This window comes from Rhincodon typus, chromosome 28, assembly GCF_021869965.1.
Source record: "Rhincodon typus isolate 14 chromosome 28, sRhiTyp1.1, whole genome shotgun sequence".
NCBI classification, from domain to species: domain Eukaryota; kingdom Metazoa; phylum Chordata; class Chondrichthyes; order Orectolobiformes; family Rhincodontidae; genus Rhincodon; species Rhincodon typus.
This window is the reverse complement of record NC_063359.1, coordinates 16,858,992-16,877,337: the sequence shown is the minus strand read 5'-3', so window position 1 is coordinate 16,877,337 and position 18,346 is coordinate 16,858,992. Positions and strand designations below refer to the sequence as shown.

General features: G+C 39.7%; 1 protein-coding gene across 1 annotated transcript in view; it reads left to right on the top strand.

The window, feature by feature from the left end:
* Positions 1–18,346, top strand: part of LOC109926771 (protein Niban 2-like) — a 231,833-nt gene that overhangs the window by 203,012 nt on the left and 10,475 nt on the right. Inside the window, exons 7-10 of the mRNA XM_048613522.1 lie at positions 536–640; positions 10,190–10,352; positions 14,363–14,550; positions 17,495–17,656. Coding sequence (XP_048469479.1) covers positions 536–640; positions 10,190–10,352; positions 14,363–14,550; positions 17,495–17,656 — 618 coding nt within the window. The remainder of the gene's footprint in view (positions 1–535; positions 641–10,189; positions 10,353–14,362; positions 14,551–17,494; positions 17,657–18,346) is intronic.

Sequence of the window (18,346 nt, the reverse complement as noted above, 5' to 3'; positions counted from 1 at the left end):
TCAAGAAGGGTCTCGACCCGAAACATCAGCTTTCCTGCTCCTCTGATGCTGCTTGGCCTGCTGTGTTCATCCAGCTCTACACCTTGTTATCTCATATTTGGTCAAAGCGTCTTTCAGACTTCTACTTTCATGTCTCTCACTCTTGCTTGCTTCCTCCTTGCTCCAAGGGGAGTTGTGAAAGTATAGAGGGGTCTTGAGCAAAGGAATCAATAATATAGACTTTTTCTTTGTTTGGCTTTCCAGTATAGAATGAAACCAAGATTAAAACAAAGTTTGTTTTATAGTTGAAGTTCTGTAATGTCTTGAATTTGATTCATGTTGATGAGAAAACTAAAGTACAGCAAATGATTTTTGGGGCCAGATTGATGATGGAAGTGAATCCAGTTTCCTCTGGAAATGTTGGTTGGCCGGGTGAGCTTTAGTGATGTAAACAGATGAAACAAATATCTGACCACACACTTGAAGCTGTGCAAAGTTATTGGAAAAGATAATTACTGAATCCTTTATTCTCTCTCTTTCTGTCTCCCTCCTCAAGATCATAAGTAATTTGGTAATGGAGGAGCTTCTACCAGAACTGGGAACTGCAATTCAACCGAAGCTAAAGGGCAAGTTTCATGACCGACAGAGGGCCTGGATCCTGGTGAGTATTTGTTCATTGAATATATGTATCTAAACAAATTGGTTATTGGTCCTTTTATTAGTACAAGCACAGACAGATTCATTTACGTTCTCCTAGAACTGAGAAATTATGGAAAGATTTGTGCATTGTTATCTTTGGAAATTTTCACTATCTGAGGAAGATACTTGCAGACAACAGAGCGGAAATTACATCAGCCTGTATTTCATTTCTAGTCCCTTGTACAAATTAAGCTGTGAAGGACTGGGGAGAGTAAATAGGGATCAACTGTTCTGTTGGCAGGAAGGTTGGCAACTATAACTTATTGAATATGGCTGCTTATTTTAAACAAAGAACTGTGGATGCTGGAAGTCAAACAAGAGAAATTGCTGGAGAAACTCAGCAGGTCTGTTGAAGGTCTGAAGAAGGGTCACTGGACTCGAAGCATTAAATCTACTTTCTCTTCTCTGCCAGACCTGCTGAGCTGCTCCAGCAGTTTGTGCTTGTATGACTGCCTAAAGTTTGGAGGAATATGGAGAGAAATGTGAACGTGCAGGGACTTGTAAAAACAGTAGGGCTATGGGGAAAACAAAAGTGTGTGGCATTAAGTATAACAGCTTTTTCAAAGTGCCAGTTCAGGTGTGGTGGATTGAATGTCCGCCAGTGCTATATAATTTTCAGTCAGACCTGTTTTCAATCTGTTCAGATGTGATATGGCACCTACTTGGGACAGGTGAGACTTGAACCATGCCTTCTAGCCCAGAGTTGGTGTCTGTGCCGTAAGACCTTCATGGAATCAACCTGAATACCCAGCGGTAGATGCTGCTTGTCATCCAGTCTCTAGAAATCAGAAACACCTGGCAAATCCTTTTCTAGCCAGGAGTTTAATGAAGTTAGAATTTTGACCAGAATAGTCACTACCTTTTTGAAACATAGAATCATTGTCACTTGATTTCTATTTTCTCTCACTGATTCTGTTTGGGGCTCCGACGAGTGGTAATAGGACCAATGAAAATCCTTAGTGTGCTTGAAAAAAGTACTTTATTCAAAATAAAAACAGTTCATTTTTAAACTATCCTGTCCAAACCAATGCATGCTGAAGATCTGTACCAACAGAAGATCATCAATTGAGTTCACAACTACTATTCAGATCCTTAGAATCTCTTAAATTATAACATGCTGTCAGTGCAATGTAATTATGTTCTGTGATTATTGGCTGGGTGTGTGTCATGCAAGAACAATGGAGAGACTTGTGAACAGTGGAGCTGTGTTCTAATGGGTTTTAATGAGCTGTAGTTGAATACATTATACAACTCCTTTTATATTGCTCAATGATAAATGGAAGGTGAGTTGGTAGATGCTTTAGCTTGTTAAGCAGGGAGTAACACTGAGTAAACAAACAGTTTTGCCAATCCTATTTTGAAGAATGAGGTTGGCTGTAATATGAAAATCCTATCAGTGAGAGAGAACTGAAGTTTTATGCTGTTGATGTGTTTTGAATTGAATATTAAACTTGATTTAAAGGTGCTTTTATAGGTATTGGTGTGTATGGAATTCTTCCATACAAATTAATGAAGCACAAACTGTGACAACAGCAGTTAAGATATGTCCCCAATCACTAAGTGCCAGATAGAATGCTGATAACATAGTACAGAAGTCTTCATTGTGGCAATAAAATTCCTCGTTTAAAAAAATTCCTTAATTGGAAACAACTGACAATGACACGTGGTATCAAAAACCTTGCGATGTGGTGATTTGTTCGAACAATATATTCACATGGTCATGTTGGGCACAAATCTGAATTGAATGCATTGTAAAGAGTGGGCGTAGTTTAGATTGAGGGATATGTGCCTGTGTCAGAGATTAGTGAAGAACAGGACCATGAAGTGAAAAAGAGGGAAATATCTTCATTGTTTTTGGACAGCCTTATTTGCTGAATTTCTCTTTCTCTTTTCGGTTGTGGCTGTTCAAAGTCACTAAGCCTCAGACAAATTTGTGAAGCTTACGGCAAGGGTAACATTGGGAATAACATTAAGATATTGTAATGTTAAGATGAAAGTTGCAGCACTGGTGATGAATTTCTTGTTTGGATGGTGTTTAACTCCTGATTAGGAGGCTGAAATGTCACAGTTGGACATGATGCGATCAAATTAGTTGTACTGTTCACTTTTTTTTAAAAATGATCATTAGACTCTCTGTACTCCGTTCTGGCCTGCTCAGTTTAAATAATGATTAGCTGGTAAAGTCATGTCAACGTTAACCTTCAGACATGATTTGTAGAATAAATATTTCTCCTGACTTGCATATTTAATACAACCAAATTTTATAACCATAAATTGTGGCTAGCTTAGTTGAAATTGCTTAATGGATTGTGATTATATTAAGGCCATAAGGAACAGGTGAATGCTGTTTGGGCCCTCAAGCCTGCTCCACAATTCAAGAGGATCATGGCTGATCCAACTTTCTTCATGTCCACTTTCCTGTATTTTCTCTGTAACCCTTGATTGCTCTCCTAATCAAGGATCTATCTATCGCAACCCTAAAATGCACAAGGCCTCTTTCCCCACAGCCCTCTGCAGCAAGGAGTTCCAAAGACACTCAACGCTTTGAGAAAAGAGGTTCCTCCTCATCTCGGTCTTAAATCGACATCCCTTTATTCTAAGTCTATGCCCTCTGACCCTAGACTCTCCCATGAGGGGAATCATTTACCCCTCAGCATTTAAATTGTCAAGCCCCTTGAGAATCCTGTACGTTTCAATGAGATTACCCCTTGCTCTTCTAAACTCCAGTGAGCAGAGTCGCAACTTGTATAGCCTTTGCTCAGGAGAAAATCCCTTTTTACCAGGGATCATCCTAATAAGCTTTCTCTGAGCTGCCTTCAATGAAATTATATCTTTCCTTAAATAGTATTCCAGACATGGTCTCACCAGTACTCTGTGAAGTTGTAGTAAAACTTCCCTACTCTTATACTCCAAACCCCTTGAAATAAGGGCCAACACCCCATCAGCCTTTCTGAATACCTTCTGCACTGTGTGCCAGCTTTCTGTGTCTTGTGTACAAGTGCCCCCAAGTCCCTTTGTGTTGCAGCTTTCTGCAATTTCTGTCCATTTAAAAAATCCTTTACTTTGTTTGCCCTTCCAAAATGAATAACTTCACGTTTTCCTGCCTTTTACTCCATTTGCTAATTTTTTTTTTGCTCGCTTAGATAATCTCTCAACACATCTCTGTAAATTGTTGGCATGTCTTTTGCAACTTGCCTTTCCACCTATTTTTGTCATCTGCAAAGTTGGCTATGGTATGTTCACTTCCTTCCTCCAAGTCATTAAAGTTGCAATCCCAGCACTAATCCTTGTGTAGCACCACTAATTACAGGTTGCCAACCTGAAAAAGAACTCTCTTTATCCCCACTCACTGTTTCCTATCCATGAGCCAACATCGAGGGCCGAAGGGCCTGTACTGCGCTGTTATGTTCTATGTTCTATGTTCTATGTTCCAATAAACTACCTCCAACGCCATGGGCTCTTCTGACTTCAGTGAGGTATCTTGTCAAACACCTGGAAGTGCAAATGCAACATTTGCTGGCTCCCCTCCATCCAGTTAAGAGCATATACTCATGCTTGATAGGAGAGATTCAGCAGCAAAACATATTGGTACCATTATGTATTTGTTTTGAGCTGTGATTTCTCAACCCGGTCATTTCCCAGTATTAGCAAGAAAATCTGGGTAATGCATGAGTGACTGCTTTGTGCCACCCTGCACAGGAAAAAATAGCTGAGACAAAGTTTGCTTTACCTTGTCATAGCAATCAATCAGAACCCTGAAATATTATGGGCGTATTGAACTTTTGGATAAGATGTGTTTTCCTTTAAATAAAGATTGCAAGCCAAGCCTTGATGATAATATAACTTGTAAAATTGAAATCCAAGGACTACTGGAAGATTCTCTGTATGAACCCCTAGAATTTTGCATCTCCTCGGAACCAAGGAAGCTTCAAAGAGAGAGACTTCAAAAGGCACAGCTGCAAAATAACCTAATTACCTTCACAACAGGAAAGCATGACCTGTAGGTTATATTCCAGACTCTGGGCATGAGTTGAAAAGCATGTTGTTTTACCCTTTGTAGGAGTGCAAAAATGGGATTAAAAACCAAGTGAAACCCCCTAATTTGTGTGTTAATGGGCTGAAGTGCTAGTGTGGACTAGGTGTACTGTAATGGTCGCAGCTTTACCGCAGACATTAGATGCCATTGTGCTGCAGGACTTTTTTTTTTAGCAAGTTCATATATTACTGCAAAGCAAATCAATAAAATGTTTAGGATTGTTTTGTAGTTTGAGTCCATCAACAGTACAACTGTGTGCTTCTGTGCCTTACAGTCAACTAAAATCAGTACTATGAAAGAAACATTTGAAACTTGAGACTAATCTGCAAAGTTCAGGTTTACGTTTTGTCATAGTAAAATAGGAAGCTATCAATTTTCAACATACGTCATTTGGTTTTAAATACCATAGACCTTACATGGACTAAACGGACTTATAGATGGGGAAAATACTGACCTAAAATAGTAGCACTAATCATAGATTGAGGGAACTTTAGGAAACCAATGGGGAATAAGTGAAATCATCTGAACTGAAAATATAATTTTGTCTACAGACACCAAAACCAGTCAACTAAGGTCAAGAAACTGGCGTCTTCTGTTTTAGTTTCCATGTGCCTGATAAGTGGCACATATCGGACATGAAGGGTTGTCTCCGTGTTATCCGGTTTGCAAGAAAACAATGAAGCTAGTTATGAAATACACAAGGGAACTGTATTTTAGTAGATGCTTTTGAGCAGTAGTAGAAAAAGAAAGATGGTTAGATAATAGAAAGGATTCTGTTGCCCTCTTCCCTTTTTATCCTAAACAGTGCTTGGAGAAACAGTCATTTCTGAAGATATAGCTACACATTTCACTACTGTTGAAGAATCCAAATCACCTGTTAAATAACTGTGGTCTCAGGTTAAAATCTAACAGCTCCAACACTCTCAAAGGCTTATGCAGTCGAAAGAACTTATTTTGCACGTCTGCATCGGACATGTTCTTAAAATTTTATACCTGTGTGTGTTATTTTGCCTCTTTCTCATATTTTGGAATAAAATTTATGTCTTTCAATCAAGAAAAATCTACACTTGGCTCCTTTGAGCTAGCTAGTACAATTTTCAAATGAATGTGATAGCTGTGTGTAAACAGAAATCAATTTTTTTGTGACTGACCAAGTGGACAGTCTTTCAAAAAGCAGGACAGAATTATCTTCTCCCAAAAGCTGGTCATGACAAATTGAGTAAACATTGAAGACCTGACCACTTCAACATTGTGCAAATGTCACTACTTTCCTAAAGTGTGGAACTCAATTCACTGTGTACTTAGTATCAAGCTGGAGGGGGTTCAGGAAGTATGGAAGGTTTGAGTTATAAAGAAAGGCTGGACAGGCTGGGACTTTCTTTCACCGTAGCATAGGAGGTTGAGAAGTGACCATGATAGAAGTTTATAAAATAATGAAAGGTATAGATAGAGTTGATGGTAGTTGTCTTTTCCCCAAGATGGGGAATTTCAAGACTAGGAGAGACATTTTTAAGGTGAGAGGAGAGAGATTTAAAAAAGACATGAGGCAATCTTTTTTACACAGAGGGTGGTTCACATTTGGAATGAATGTCCTGATGAAGTGGTGGATGTGGGCACAACTACAATGTTTAAAAGACATTTGGATGGATATATGAATAGGAAAGGATTGAAGGAATATGGGCCAAGAGCAATCAAGTGAGACTAGTTTAGTTTGGGATTATGTCTGGCATGGACTGGTTGGATGGAAGGGTCTGTTTCCATGCTGTATGACTCTAAAAGACAAATGTTTTTTCTCCTTCTGCCATTTCAAATGATTTATATGCACCTTTAACTTTTAAACTTGCAGGTACTTCTTAAAGTGCTGAGAATAGGTGATTCTTTTTTGCTATGAATTGAAATGTGTAAGATATTTCTTGTTGGCCCCCTCAAAGGGTTACTGCACACAAGGATTAAATCTGGCATTTTGCCTGTTTCACAATGATGGAACCTTTGTGTAGCCCAGAATCTGTTTACCTGTACTTGCCGTGTTATATTCACAGCATTCACTGATTCTGGAGGAGGGTAAATGGGTGGGGAGCTAAAAGATTAAAAGCACTGTTTCATTGCACATGTTCCATTGAACAGAGAAAAGATCATCAGCAAGATCCATAATATGAATAGTGATGTTTTGGCCTGTCAACTTGCCAACTGAAACTGTTTCCTAAAGTCTCTTATATGTAATACAACACTGAGGTATAAATCTGTATTCCTAAAATAAGCATATCACACAGAGCTACATTGCCCACAAGATCTTCATACAGTCCACACCCAGGTGTCGTCTTATTTGTCAAGCTGGTTTAACAGGCATGTTTGAAGTAAATCAGAGCATTACCTTTTGCAGCGGCATTCCTATGCCAATCTAATCAAGGCTTAGCATCAAGCAACAGCCAAGAATTCAGGAGAAGAAAAGACTTCCCTCGTTTCTCCTCAGACTGTATCATTTGCCTCCCCTTTCTGATTTCAAGATACTTGAATGCAAATCTGCATTATTTGCATTCATTTTCATCTTGATGTTAGTTTGCTGCTTGCTTTCTCAGTTTTGAAACATTATGGCAATAAATGACAATGCATAGAGAGAGGTTTACTAGACAGCCAGTGATTAAAGCCAAAAAACATCAAACCTGCATTGTCATTAGTCTGCAATTATTTTGTTTACATTTAATTTTTGCTTCTACCAATAACTAATTCTTCGAGGAGTCAAAAGGTTAGCATGGTTTTAATAAAATGTTCAACTACTCAGGTTTCATGTGTCTCTTTTGTTATTTGAAAATTTCTGTTTGTGCACAAGTTCAAGTTCCAAAATTAATTATGGAGTAAGATGAATGGAAATATCATCTTTTATTTACCATATGATACAATACAAGTAATGTATCATATCACTGTTCTGTGTTAAGCCCCACTGTGAGACGCTATACATATTCTCAAGTTTTCTGATGCCATTACTGATGGGATGGAACTTGTGGCTGTGCATGCCCATCCCTTGAAACATGTCTGAGCTGTATGTGTAAGAGAAACTTCAGATTTGTGACAACGATTGTTGGATGGACCAGCCTTTTGAAATTGGTTTCAGCCAACCGTCTGTCAATTTTATTGATGTAGCTCACCAAATGGTCACTTGAATTCTGAAAGCAGTTGCTTCCAGACAGCAGACGCCAACAAATTCTGCCCTAAGTTGTATTAGCAACAAATTATTACCATTTAAATAAGCAAACGAAAAGAAAACTGCTTTTATTTTTTTGGCTTTTGACGTTTTGTTTAGCAGTAGCATGACTATTCTCACATGAATTCTTTCTGCAAGAGGTTTTGAGATGACAATCTTTCTCCTTCTTGGTGAGAAGAAAAGGATTGAATGCTTATTTTTCTTAGAATCTGGAATTTGAGCATCCACGCTTACAGCAGGTTAAAGATTAAACTTGCTTAGAACAACACTTTTTATCTATATATATAGAGAGAGAGAGTTTAAAAAGTTGCTTCATACTATTTTTCATGAAGATATCACTATTTTAAAAACATTTTGAAGATTAATACAGGAGAACGACAAGGAAACTTGCTTTCCTCAAAATAAACTTGGAACCCCAACAAGCATCTGGAAAAATTAGATGTAGCTAAAGACTAGTTCTCATCTAATTTTCTGGATGAGTTGCAGTCTTGAAGCTTGTTTCTGTTAACATTCCCATCATTTCTTCACCCTGATGGTTTCTCTTGAGACAGAGCTACCACCATATTTTCTGATGTACGCACCCCAGCCCATTTTTAAAAAAAAATAGTTTCGAAGGCTGGCTGTGAAGATAACCTTTAATAGTTTTTTGTTTAAACAGTTTTTTTCTGATAGCCACTGTTGATGAGTAATAATAGGTGTGTTCCACGATACCTGTTGCTGTCATACAACTTAATGAATTGATAGGCTCAGGAAACAATCAAGCCATTGTTTATTCTTGGTTAGAGACAAAAAAAACTGCAGATGCTGGAATCCAAGGTAGACAAACAGGAGGCTGGAAGAACGCAGCAGGCCAGGCAGCATCTGAAGGAAAGGAGCAGTCAACGTTTCGGGTATTACCCTTCAGGACTGGATATGGGTGTTGGAAGAGCTGCAGATAAAGAGAGAGGGGGGGAAGGGAGGTACTTGGAACGCAAATTTGAAGACTTTTATCTTCCTCCTTGGCACCCTACGCCCCGGAGAACTCGAGATTGAGTTCTCCAATTTCAAATAGCCTTCCCACCCATCCCCCGGCTCCCTTTCCAGCCCCACCTCTTCCCTTCCACTCCACCTTCTGACCCTCCCTTCCAGCCACCAACGGCATTCATTCCTCCTATTGACCAACCAGGTCATGCCTACTACCAGTGTCCACCAATCTCCACCATTCTGCTATCACCCCTCTCCCAGTACCCCCACATCCAGTCCTGAAGATGGATAATACCCAATACGTTGACTGCTCCTTTCCTCCAGATGCTGCTTGGCTTGCTGTGGTCTTCCAGCCTCCTGATTGACTGACCTGTTTATTCTAATGCACTTGTAAGGGGAGTTGTTGTATCACTATGAAGAGTAAAAACAACTCTGATAATAGGCATCTGTTTAATATTAAAGCATTATGAAATGTTGCAATTCTCACATTTCTATTGTCTTCCCACAGTTTACAAGGCATGACCTTTACATCACACAAAGCTGGCACTGTCTTGCTGATGGCTCCTCCACTGCGAGCTACCTTTTGTATATTTGTGGTTCCCCCTTTTCTGCTTTTACAATTTTAAATTTAACCCTTAACTAGCCAACTGATTCAACCCCTTCACCTGTGACCCTGTTGCATTGACTCTCTTGCATTGACTTTCTCTGAATGAAAGCCTTTCTGGGTTTCCCTGATGCTTCACTTTTCACTGTGTCCTTTTGTGAAATGCTGTGATTCGGAAGCTCCCTTCCTGACTCACCTTGAGTGTATTTACGCTGTGGCAGTTGAAGAAGGCAGCTCACCACTGCTGCCTTAAGAGCAGTTAGGGGCAGGCAATAAATGCTGGCCTGGTCAGCGAAGCCCAGATCTGAATGAATTAAAAAACATTGAAATACAATGACCAAAATGAATTAAATCTGTAGTTATAACTTGGTTCACAACATCTGCCAAATGACGAATCACTGAGAGTCGGTTTTGTTGCTGTTAATTCGTATAAAATTGTTAAAATAAATTTGTGATCAAGCATTCATGTCACCCTGAGATTGCAAATGCCTGATGATATCATGAGTCATGTGACACGGTTACATTTATAAATGTAACCACTTCATTTGGCAGTTCTAAAATACACTTGACCTTTAATATGGTTAACAGTCTTCCCTTCTGATTCTGCCCATGAGTGAGAAACAAAGTTGACTGGAAGCAAGATAAAAGTACTTTAACATCGTGAAGCTGTTTACATTTTAATTTTGCTGCCTTTATTTTCCCTAATTAGATCACAGAGGCTGTGCATAAAATGGTTCTGGCACAGACAAAAGCCCGATACGAAGCTGTTTTACGAAAGTGCGAGGAGGCCCGTCCTGGACTGGAAAGCAGGATTCGCCCAGATATGGACCAAATTATCAGTTCAAAGGAGCACGTGGGAAACAAAATCAGAGGTTAGGCATCATCTTTGAGCAATGGGATTGGAGATATTTGAGAATTAATTGTCACGCTGACTTCATATAGTGTCTTATTTCCACTGGATTCGATGACACCAGCCTCAGATGAGCATCTTCTGTTGAATAGTGCAACTTGCAAATTGTCACTGGATATATCAGTTATGTTTCACAGGACCTTTTAAGTGTAAAAGCTTTAGAAGAGAAGTTGAAGGGGGTGGACTGATTCCTTTCCTAGCCTCATTCCTCCACTGGTTGTAACAAAGCTTGAATGTCAAAGTGGTGATTGATTGCTATGTAAAGTGCAACTATCAAACTGTGTGTTTAGTTCAGTAACAAATATCCCTACCAGGTTTCTTATGGTAACAAAAATCAAGAAATTTTATTACAAATTACTCCATACTTAATCACGCAAGGATGCAATGATTATTGTCAAAAGGTTTAGATTGTGCCAATAAATGTAACTTTAATTCTAATAGCCAGAGTCCGAATGAGGCAGTTATGGGTCACGGGCAAACTGTGATTGCATATGAGGTGATGCACATCAAATAACAAGTTTGATCATGATTGATGTAAGGGAATTCTCAGTAAATCCCCACCCCTGCCCTTCCACCTGAGACATTCATGACATTCTAGGCCGTTATAAAGGATTACAATTTTTGTCTGTCAGAAGGCCTAATTTTGAAGTTCCCTTGAAAGCCATTGTATAGTAAGCTATCTTAATGATTGCTTATGTCCTGGCACTTTCCTGTCTCTGAACTCCCCTGGATTCTGGAAACTGCTCTCCAGCATCTGCCTACAAGCACGTTTTCAGCTTATCCACAGCTATCTTCAGTAAACTGGCACTGTCCCTGGCTTTCTCTATACTGCAGTCTCGCTCAGCTGCTCCAAGTACTTCTTTCTTGACTGTTCTTGGTTGTACTGAGCTATTAATGACTCAGAAGCCACTTTTGAGTCCTCATAGTTCCCAAAACATCTCGAGTCCTAACTGTTTGGAGTCTGCTAACAGTATTTCAGCGCTCCCCACATGTTCTGACTTGCTGAGTATTCAGTCAACCTTAAACTGATGCCACTGACCTATTGAAAGCCTTGCCACAAATCCCACCCCTTTTACGAGGCAAGGGTGGAATACCCTATTCCCTGAATGCTACGATATTTACTGATTGGCTGACAGTGGAAATGGAAACAAAAGAAAAATGGATTTTATCAAAAGATCGATACCATTCATAGGCAAACTGGAACAATATAGACAAGGTTTTGAGCCTTGACTTTGATTTGCACATGTGTACTGATCATCAGCACTTGTCCCACAGCTGGTAGAACTGTTATGAATAAGTCTTTTCTTTGAAAAGAACCTTTTAATGAAAGAAAAGGTCCTACCTGCAAAATATAGAATTTTGACATTTAATTTCATTTTTAGGCAAACTGACTTATACATGCCTAGACTGAGTATTATAAGAATCAGCAGCGTATCCTTTGATTTGATACCCATTGAAGTACAAGCAGAGAAGTAGAATTTTTAACCTTGAATGCCATAAAATGGTATTCGAGGCTGTTGGTGCTTTGTACATGGTTTGTAAATACAAGTGTTCACTATAAATTTGCTACTAATCTGAAAATGGGGATTTCTATTTGGACCCAAGTATTCATTTATGGCTTTGCCTTGTTTTTGATAGACTTACACCCTTGAAAGCATACAGGGGAAGCAGTACATAACAGGAACTGTTAGGATTTCTTTTGAGTTACAAAGTCCTTGAGTTGAAACTGCACATTTGGACGTTGCATTAAAGCCTGCTGTCTACTTTTTTTCTGGCACTTTTTTAAAAAATTACGTTGTGGCTGTGATTTCTAAATCTCACCTTATTTACCATTGCCTATTCCTCGGACTTTTCTGTTTTCAATTCAATGTTCATAGCTAACCTGGCCACCTTTTGGAGGGGTCAAAAATGCTGACTACAAGCAGCATAGATGTGGCTTGAACATCTCAGGATATCACGATGCTCTGATAAAATACACAAACCGTTCAACAGTTGACTTTCAGTTAATCTAAAGTCATATTCTCTGCTATCCTGCTGTCTTCATGCTCTAAAGATGAGAAACTTGTGTATTTTCCCAGTAGTAAAATTTGAGCACATTTTTATGCCACTTAATGTTGGGTAAAATCAGAAATTATTCTTTTTGACTTTCTAAAATTGCTATGTTTACCTCCAACCCTATCTCCCTTAATTTTGCTGTCTATGTCCAGTGGAACAAAACTGCTGTATGCTACCTAGACCAAATCTGTTCCATATCGCACTGCCCTTGTGCCTTTTTCACTTTTCAACAATGTCCTTCTATTTACAGGTACTCCAGTATTGATATTCTTTTTCCTTCCTCTTCCTTTTGCTTGTTTAATCTTTCTCCCCCTACCCTGTATCTGATCAGTGATTAGGGCAAGAATGCACAAGAATTTGAAAAAGATGTGTCCTGCTCAGTCTCTGTCTTTTTCTAATTGCATGTAGCAAATTTCTTTATTCATTGTCTATCCTCCGCACTTCATTTGTTACTTCTAGTGCCTTGCTGATCCTTCCTGTTCTTTCCAGCCCACATTTCAATGCTATTTAGCAAGTTGGTTTCCTCACTGGTCTAAGTCCCTCATCCATAGCGAGCAACACTCCAAAACAAGCCCATTTTGATTTTGAGATAACAAGGTGTAGAGCTGGATGAACACAGCAGGCCAAGCAGCATCAGAGGAGAAAATTTTCTGAAGGAGGGTCTAGGCCCGAAACGTCAGCCTTTCTGCTCCTCTGATGTTGCTTGGCCTGCTGTGTTCATCCAGCTCTACAGCTTGTTATCTCAGAATCTCCAGGATCTGCAGTTCCTACTATCTCTGATCCCATTTTGATTTTATTTCTTCAGCTTTCTGGTTATCATTCTTCTCCTCTTTCTAAATACAGCCTCCTCTGTCGTTATCCCTTATCTGTCTACTTGCACCTGTTTTAGTTCTCTTCCTTCAAAGAATATATGACTCTTTTGGGATTTTTTTTATTCAGATGTATATCATTTTGGTTTTGTAAACGTTTATTTTCATTCAGAAGCTCATGCCTGCTGTTGATGGCCCATATACAAGTTCTTGTATCAAGCTCAGAAGGAAGTTTACATGTTTTTTCGTCTGAAAATCTAATTGATATTTAATTCCACCATCTTGATTCAGTGTTTACAAACACCCCTTTCTTCAGAAGCTATGATCAGACATTGAAGAGGACTGGTGATGAAACAACATGTTTGATGAACTTCTCTTCCAGTTCCATAGGGTTTTGACTCCATGTTGGTTGCTCTGTGTTCCTATTTGTTCCCTGTACAGATTTCTTGAGCCTCGATCTCCCTGGTTTCCCCCAATGTCTTATATTAGTTTCAAGACCATTATCCAGTTAACACAACTGATGTTTTGTAGATTCTGAAAAACTAAGCGGCAGAGTGACTCAGTGGTTAGCACTGCCACCTCACAGCACCAGAGACCAGAGTTCGATTCCACACTCGGGCGACTGTCTGTGTGGAGATTGCACGTTCTCCCTGTGTCTGTGTGGCTTTCCTCCTGGTGCTGCAGCTTCCTCCCACAGTCCAAAAATATTCGGGCTAGGTGGATTGGCTGTGCTAAATTGGCACTAGTGTCCAGGCATATTCAGGCTAAATGGGTTAACCATGGGAAATGCAGAGTTACAGGGATAGGGTAGGGTAGGGGAGTGGATCTGGGTGGGATGGCACTTCAGAGGGTCAGTGCAGACGCAATGGGCCAAATGGCCTGCTTCTGCACTGTAAGAGCTCTAAGTGTATAATTCCTTCCCAAATAGTAAACTGCATCAACTTATTAATTTTATGTTGGCTGTCACTCTTCCTCCCTAGAATCCAAACTGATATTTCTAATCTGTAGGGACTACTTATGCAGATATGTTTTTTTGCTTCTTACATTTCTGTATTTTAACATCACTTGATCCAAGTTCATGCTAACTTGCTTTCTTTTCCTGGTTTAGTTTACGTAATGCCTAAAGCTGAAGCTTGTGTTCGAAATCACGTCCAGCCTTACATCTCATCCATCCTTGATGCTTTGATGGGCCCGATCAGTAGGGGCTTTTCTGAAGTCAGAGACCTGTTTTTCAAGGAGATTGTCGAAATGAATAAGAATGTTCTAAACGAAGGAGGCCAGCACAAGCTGGGAGAGGTAAGACATTCTAACACTGCACTGGGTGCTGAAGTAGGATTTGCTGATTTGTTGCAAGTTAAAACTTGAGGAAAAGGGGATGGAAGAAAATGAAGTCCTAACACTGACCTCTGAGCTACTGTCAGGGTGTTGAATACTCCAGTTCCTTCAAGAGCAGTTTTGAATTTTGAATATCACAATGACAAGTTTCAATCCTTAGTCTCATATTCACTCTTCTCCTCTTAGATGTGAGTATTTTACCCTTGATCAGGTTTAAGAAAGAAGCTAGAGAAACTAATTGATAGAGAACTTATTTTGCTGAAATCTGGTTTGCCTAATGGGACTGGCATATGTGAACCAGATCTTGGATGTCACCATGTAGCCCAGAGTGAGGACACTGCCAAGCTCTCCATTGCTTGGTCTCTATGACCACACGTGTCTCAATTCAATCTACAGATGTCTGTAACTTGGGTCTCCTTAATTTTAAATGGCTTTTTGAAAATACGTACAAACCACATCCACTGAATTCTTTGCTATCTTCTATTGGGGTTTGAGAGAATGCTATCAGATTTCTCAAGCGTGACTTGTGGTAATTAACTTCTTTCTCCAAGCACCTTGTGATTTTGTGTTGTCCGGTGCTGTAAAAAATAAATGGAACTTAGTTGCTGATGAGCTCCAAATGTGCATTTTAACACACTTCATTTGTATGACTAGGGAAGAAAGCAGGATCCCCACTGCCTGGCACTGGCATTTTTGGGGCCCCCTGTTTTCAAATTTGACATGTGAGAGATGAGCATAGATTGAACCCGCTAACTTACCAAGACTAAAGAAACCTCACTGGCTTAAAAGTACTAGATTTATCCCTGTCTCCGAAAGGGAAACATCACTGAGCCCCCAACATAATTTTATTCTTCCCCAAAACTTTGAGCAGTTCTATTCACAGATTCCATTTTCTTTTCTGTTCTGGAGTTTGCTTTCCACCTGAAGATGCTTGACCTATTGGGTGCCCAGTGATTTTTTGCTTCCCTTTCTACAATAGAGCAACTTCTTTGACCTCCTTTCTCTGTAACAAACTGTAACAATTTTAGTGGTTCAATAAACCTGGTGTTCACCATCTTGATCGAAGCCAAGGCACTAAGTGTAATGGGATTGCTTGCTCTTCACTTTTTAACTATAAAACCAGCTACCTGCTTGTTAGAAAAGCCTACCCTGTTCCTTGACTAAAGGCAAAATACTGCAGATCTTGAGGCTCTGAAATAAAGCAAGATGGTGTCTTGAATTGGCAAACCATCAGAAGGTCAGGGTAATACTTGCAATCTGAGAGAAGCTATACTGTAAAGCTCTCATGCAGTGTCTCATTGTAGTGAAGACAGCATTATTAGCAGTAAACATTGTAGACCAGATTGGAAGAAAATTCGAATAAAGTGCGTGTTTGGGACCATGGACATTTTGAGGTTTAAAAAAAGCAAGTCTTACACCTCCTGTAATTCCACAAGAAGATACCATGAGAGGTTGGTGAGGTGTTGGAGGTAATCAAAGAGTGGACTAACATATCATACAGAAATAGTCCCGATGGAATGCTGACAGCAGAGATGATGTATTTGATGATGGTGTCATAACTGGAGATGACAGAGGACATTTCTATGAATGTGGAGACTAGTGGTGTGGAAAGTAAGTTTCCCATGTTTACGGGAGAGAGGGGGAGAAAGAAAAATTGATTTTATTTTCCCAGTTCCAGGTAAGAGCTGGGAGCAGCATCAACACAGGCATAATGGACCAAAAAGATGTGGGAACGGCCCCAAATGGGACTTCAGCAAGGAATTGCTCTTGCTCTACAGCAGAAAGAGCCATATGTAAAGCCTATTTGGGTATCTATAACTACAGCTTTACTTGAGTGGACACGAGATGAGTTCAAGGGCAGATTATTCACTGAGAGTAAGCACAGTGAATTGGAGGATGGTGTTTTCTGGAGACTGGGTGTTTTTGTGGGTGGGTGAATTTGTTGAAGGAAGAAGTGGAGACACTGAGACCACCCTGGTGAGCATGGAGATGTAGAGGGATTGGATGACCATGTTGAAGAGGAGATGGTTGAGACTAGGAAACTGAAATTTGTTACAATGAACTAGGATGTTGTTTGTAGGTAGAGAGAGACTAGACAAAGAGAAAAATAAGTTGACATACTTAGTAATTGAGGCAAAACCTGTATTTACATTATACTTTCCACCGCCTTACAGGCCTCAAAATTCATTCAAATGGCTGCTTTTTGAACTGTATACAAATGAGTCTCAAACATCAGATAATGATCAGCTAAGTCGGTCTTGGCAATTTTGCTTGACAGTATAATTTTTCATCTGAAAGACAGTACCGTTTCATAGTAATCTATTCTTGATTTTTTTTTTTTGCTAACTTTTCCTCCTGTTTCCTTTTCATTGTGAGAAATTTCCTTTAACTGTTTCCCTATGCACTATGTTATCCTGGTTTTCACATGTCTTTTTCAATCAGCCATGGAGGCACAAATTGCTGTTTTATATATCAAATGTAGCCTTGCACAGAAATCCAGCCTTCAATACATTCCTGCTTTTCCTCACTGGCAAGTACTGAATTTGTACTTGGATTTTAACCTTTCTTACTGCTAATCTGTGCTTGCAGCTGCCAATTCTTTATTCCATTTCCTCTGAGATTGGGTTTTAGCTTTTTGTTTCTCCCCAGTTGTATGACCTTAAGCCAGGATTCCCAGAGGGGTTGAAACACAGTGTGAGAAACAGAATGCGAGAAACAGAGTGCATCTTCCACAGGATCAATATTTAGGTTTGCAAAGATGTAATTTGAAATAAAAACATAAGATACTGCAATAGACTAAGCTTATTATTGGTAAAAGGCTCCATTTTCTGATAAGCAGCAGATAATAAGGCTAAAGTAACAAAACAGGAGGAGTATTTGACTGCAATTATGTTGTGATCTCTAGTACATGGAAAAACTGAGTGTGCTGCCTTATCACCCAGTGAAGATGCAAAGCTGCTATGAGCACCTAGAGCAGCTGCAGCCACAGCTGCAGGGCCTTCAGCAACGCTTTGATCTCTCCAGCCCAGCAGTGTTTGTCCAGCGCGGTCAGATCCTGATGAGAGAGGTAAGCTTTGGCAATCTGTTCGGTTAATTGTTAATGACTGTCAGCAAAGAGATTAAAAAGGGCCTAACTTTTTCATGCAGAGGGTGAGCATGGATGGAACAAGCTGTCAGAGATAGCGGTGGACGCTGGTACAGTTACAACATTTAAAAGCCATCTGGACGTGGACGTGAATACGAAGGGTTTAGAGGGATGTGGGCCAAATGCTGGCAAATGGCACTAGGTCAGATTGGGATGTTTGGTCAGTGTGGATGAGTTGCACCGAAGGGTCTGTTTCCATGCTGTATGACTCTTTAATTGTGCTATCCAAATCTGAAACTTTGAAGTACAGACATTGCATCCTGTATGACTATCTTTATCAAAGGCGATGTATTGTACAAGGCTTGTCTGATTCCTCTCCAATTTTGGTAGGCTAGCCTGTAATGGTTACTGAAAATAAAGTAAACACAGACAACAAACCTAAATGTTTACAGAAAATTTGAGTGACAAAATGTTGTCTTTTCAACTATGCCTACTAAACATTCATAAGTGAGTTCACAAGTCATGATGTGGAAAGCAACATGTGGTGCCTTTGGTTAAAAGGACCATATTTGAAGTTTCAGAGATAGTAGGAACTGATGAATCTGAGATAACAAGGTGCAGAGCTGGATGAACACAGCAGGCCAAGCAGCATCAGAGGAGCAGGAAGGCTGA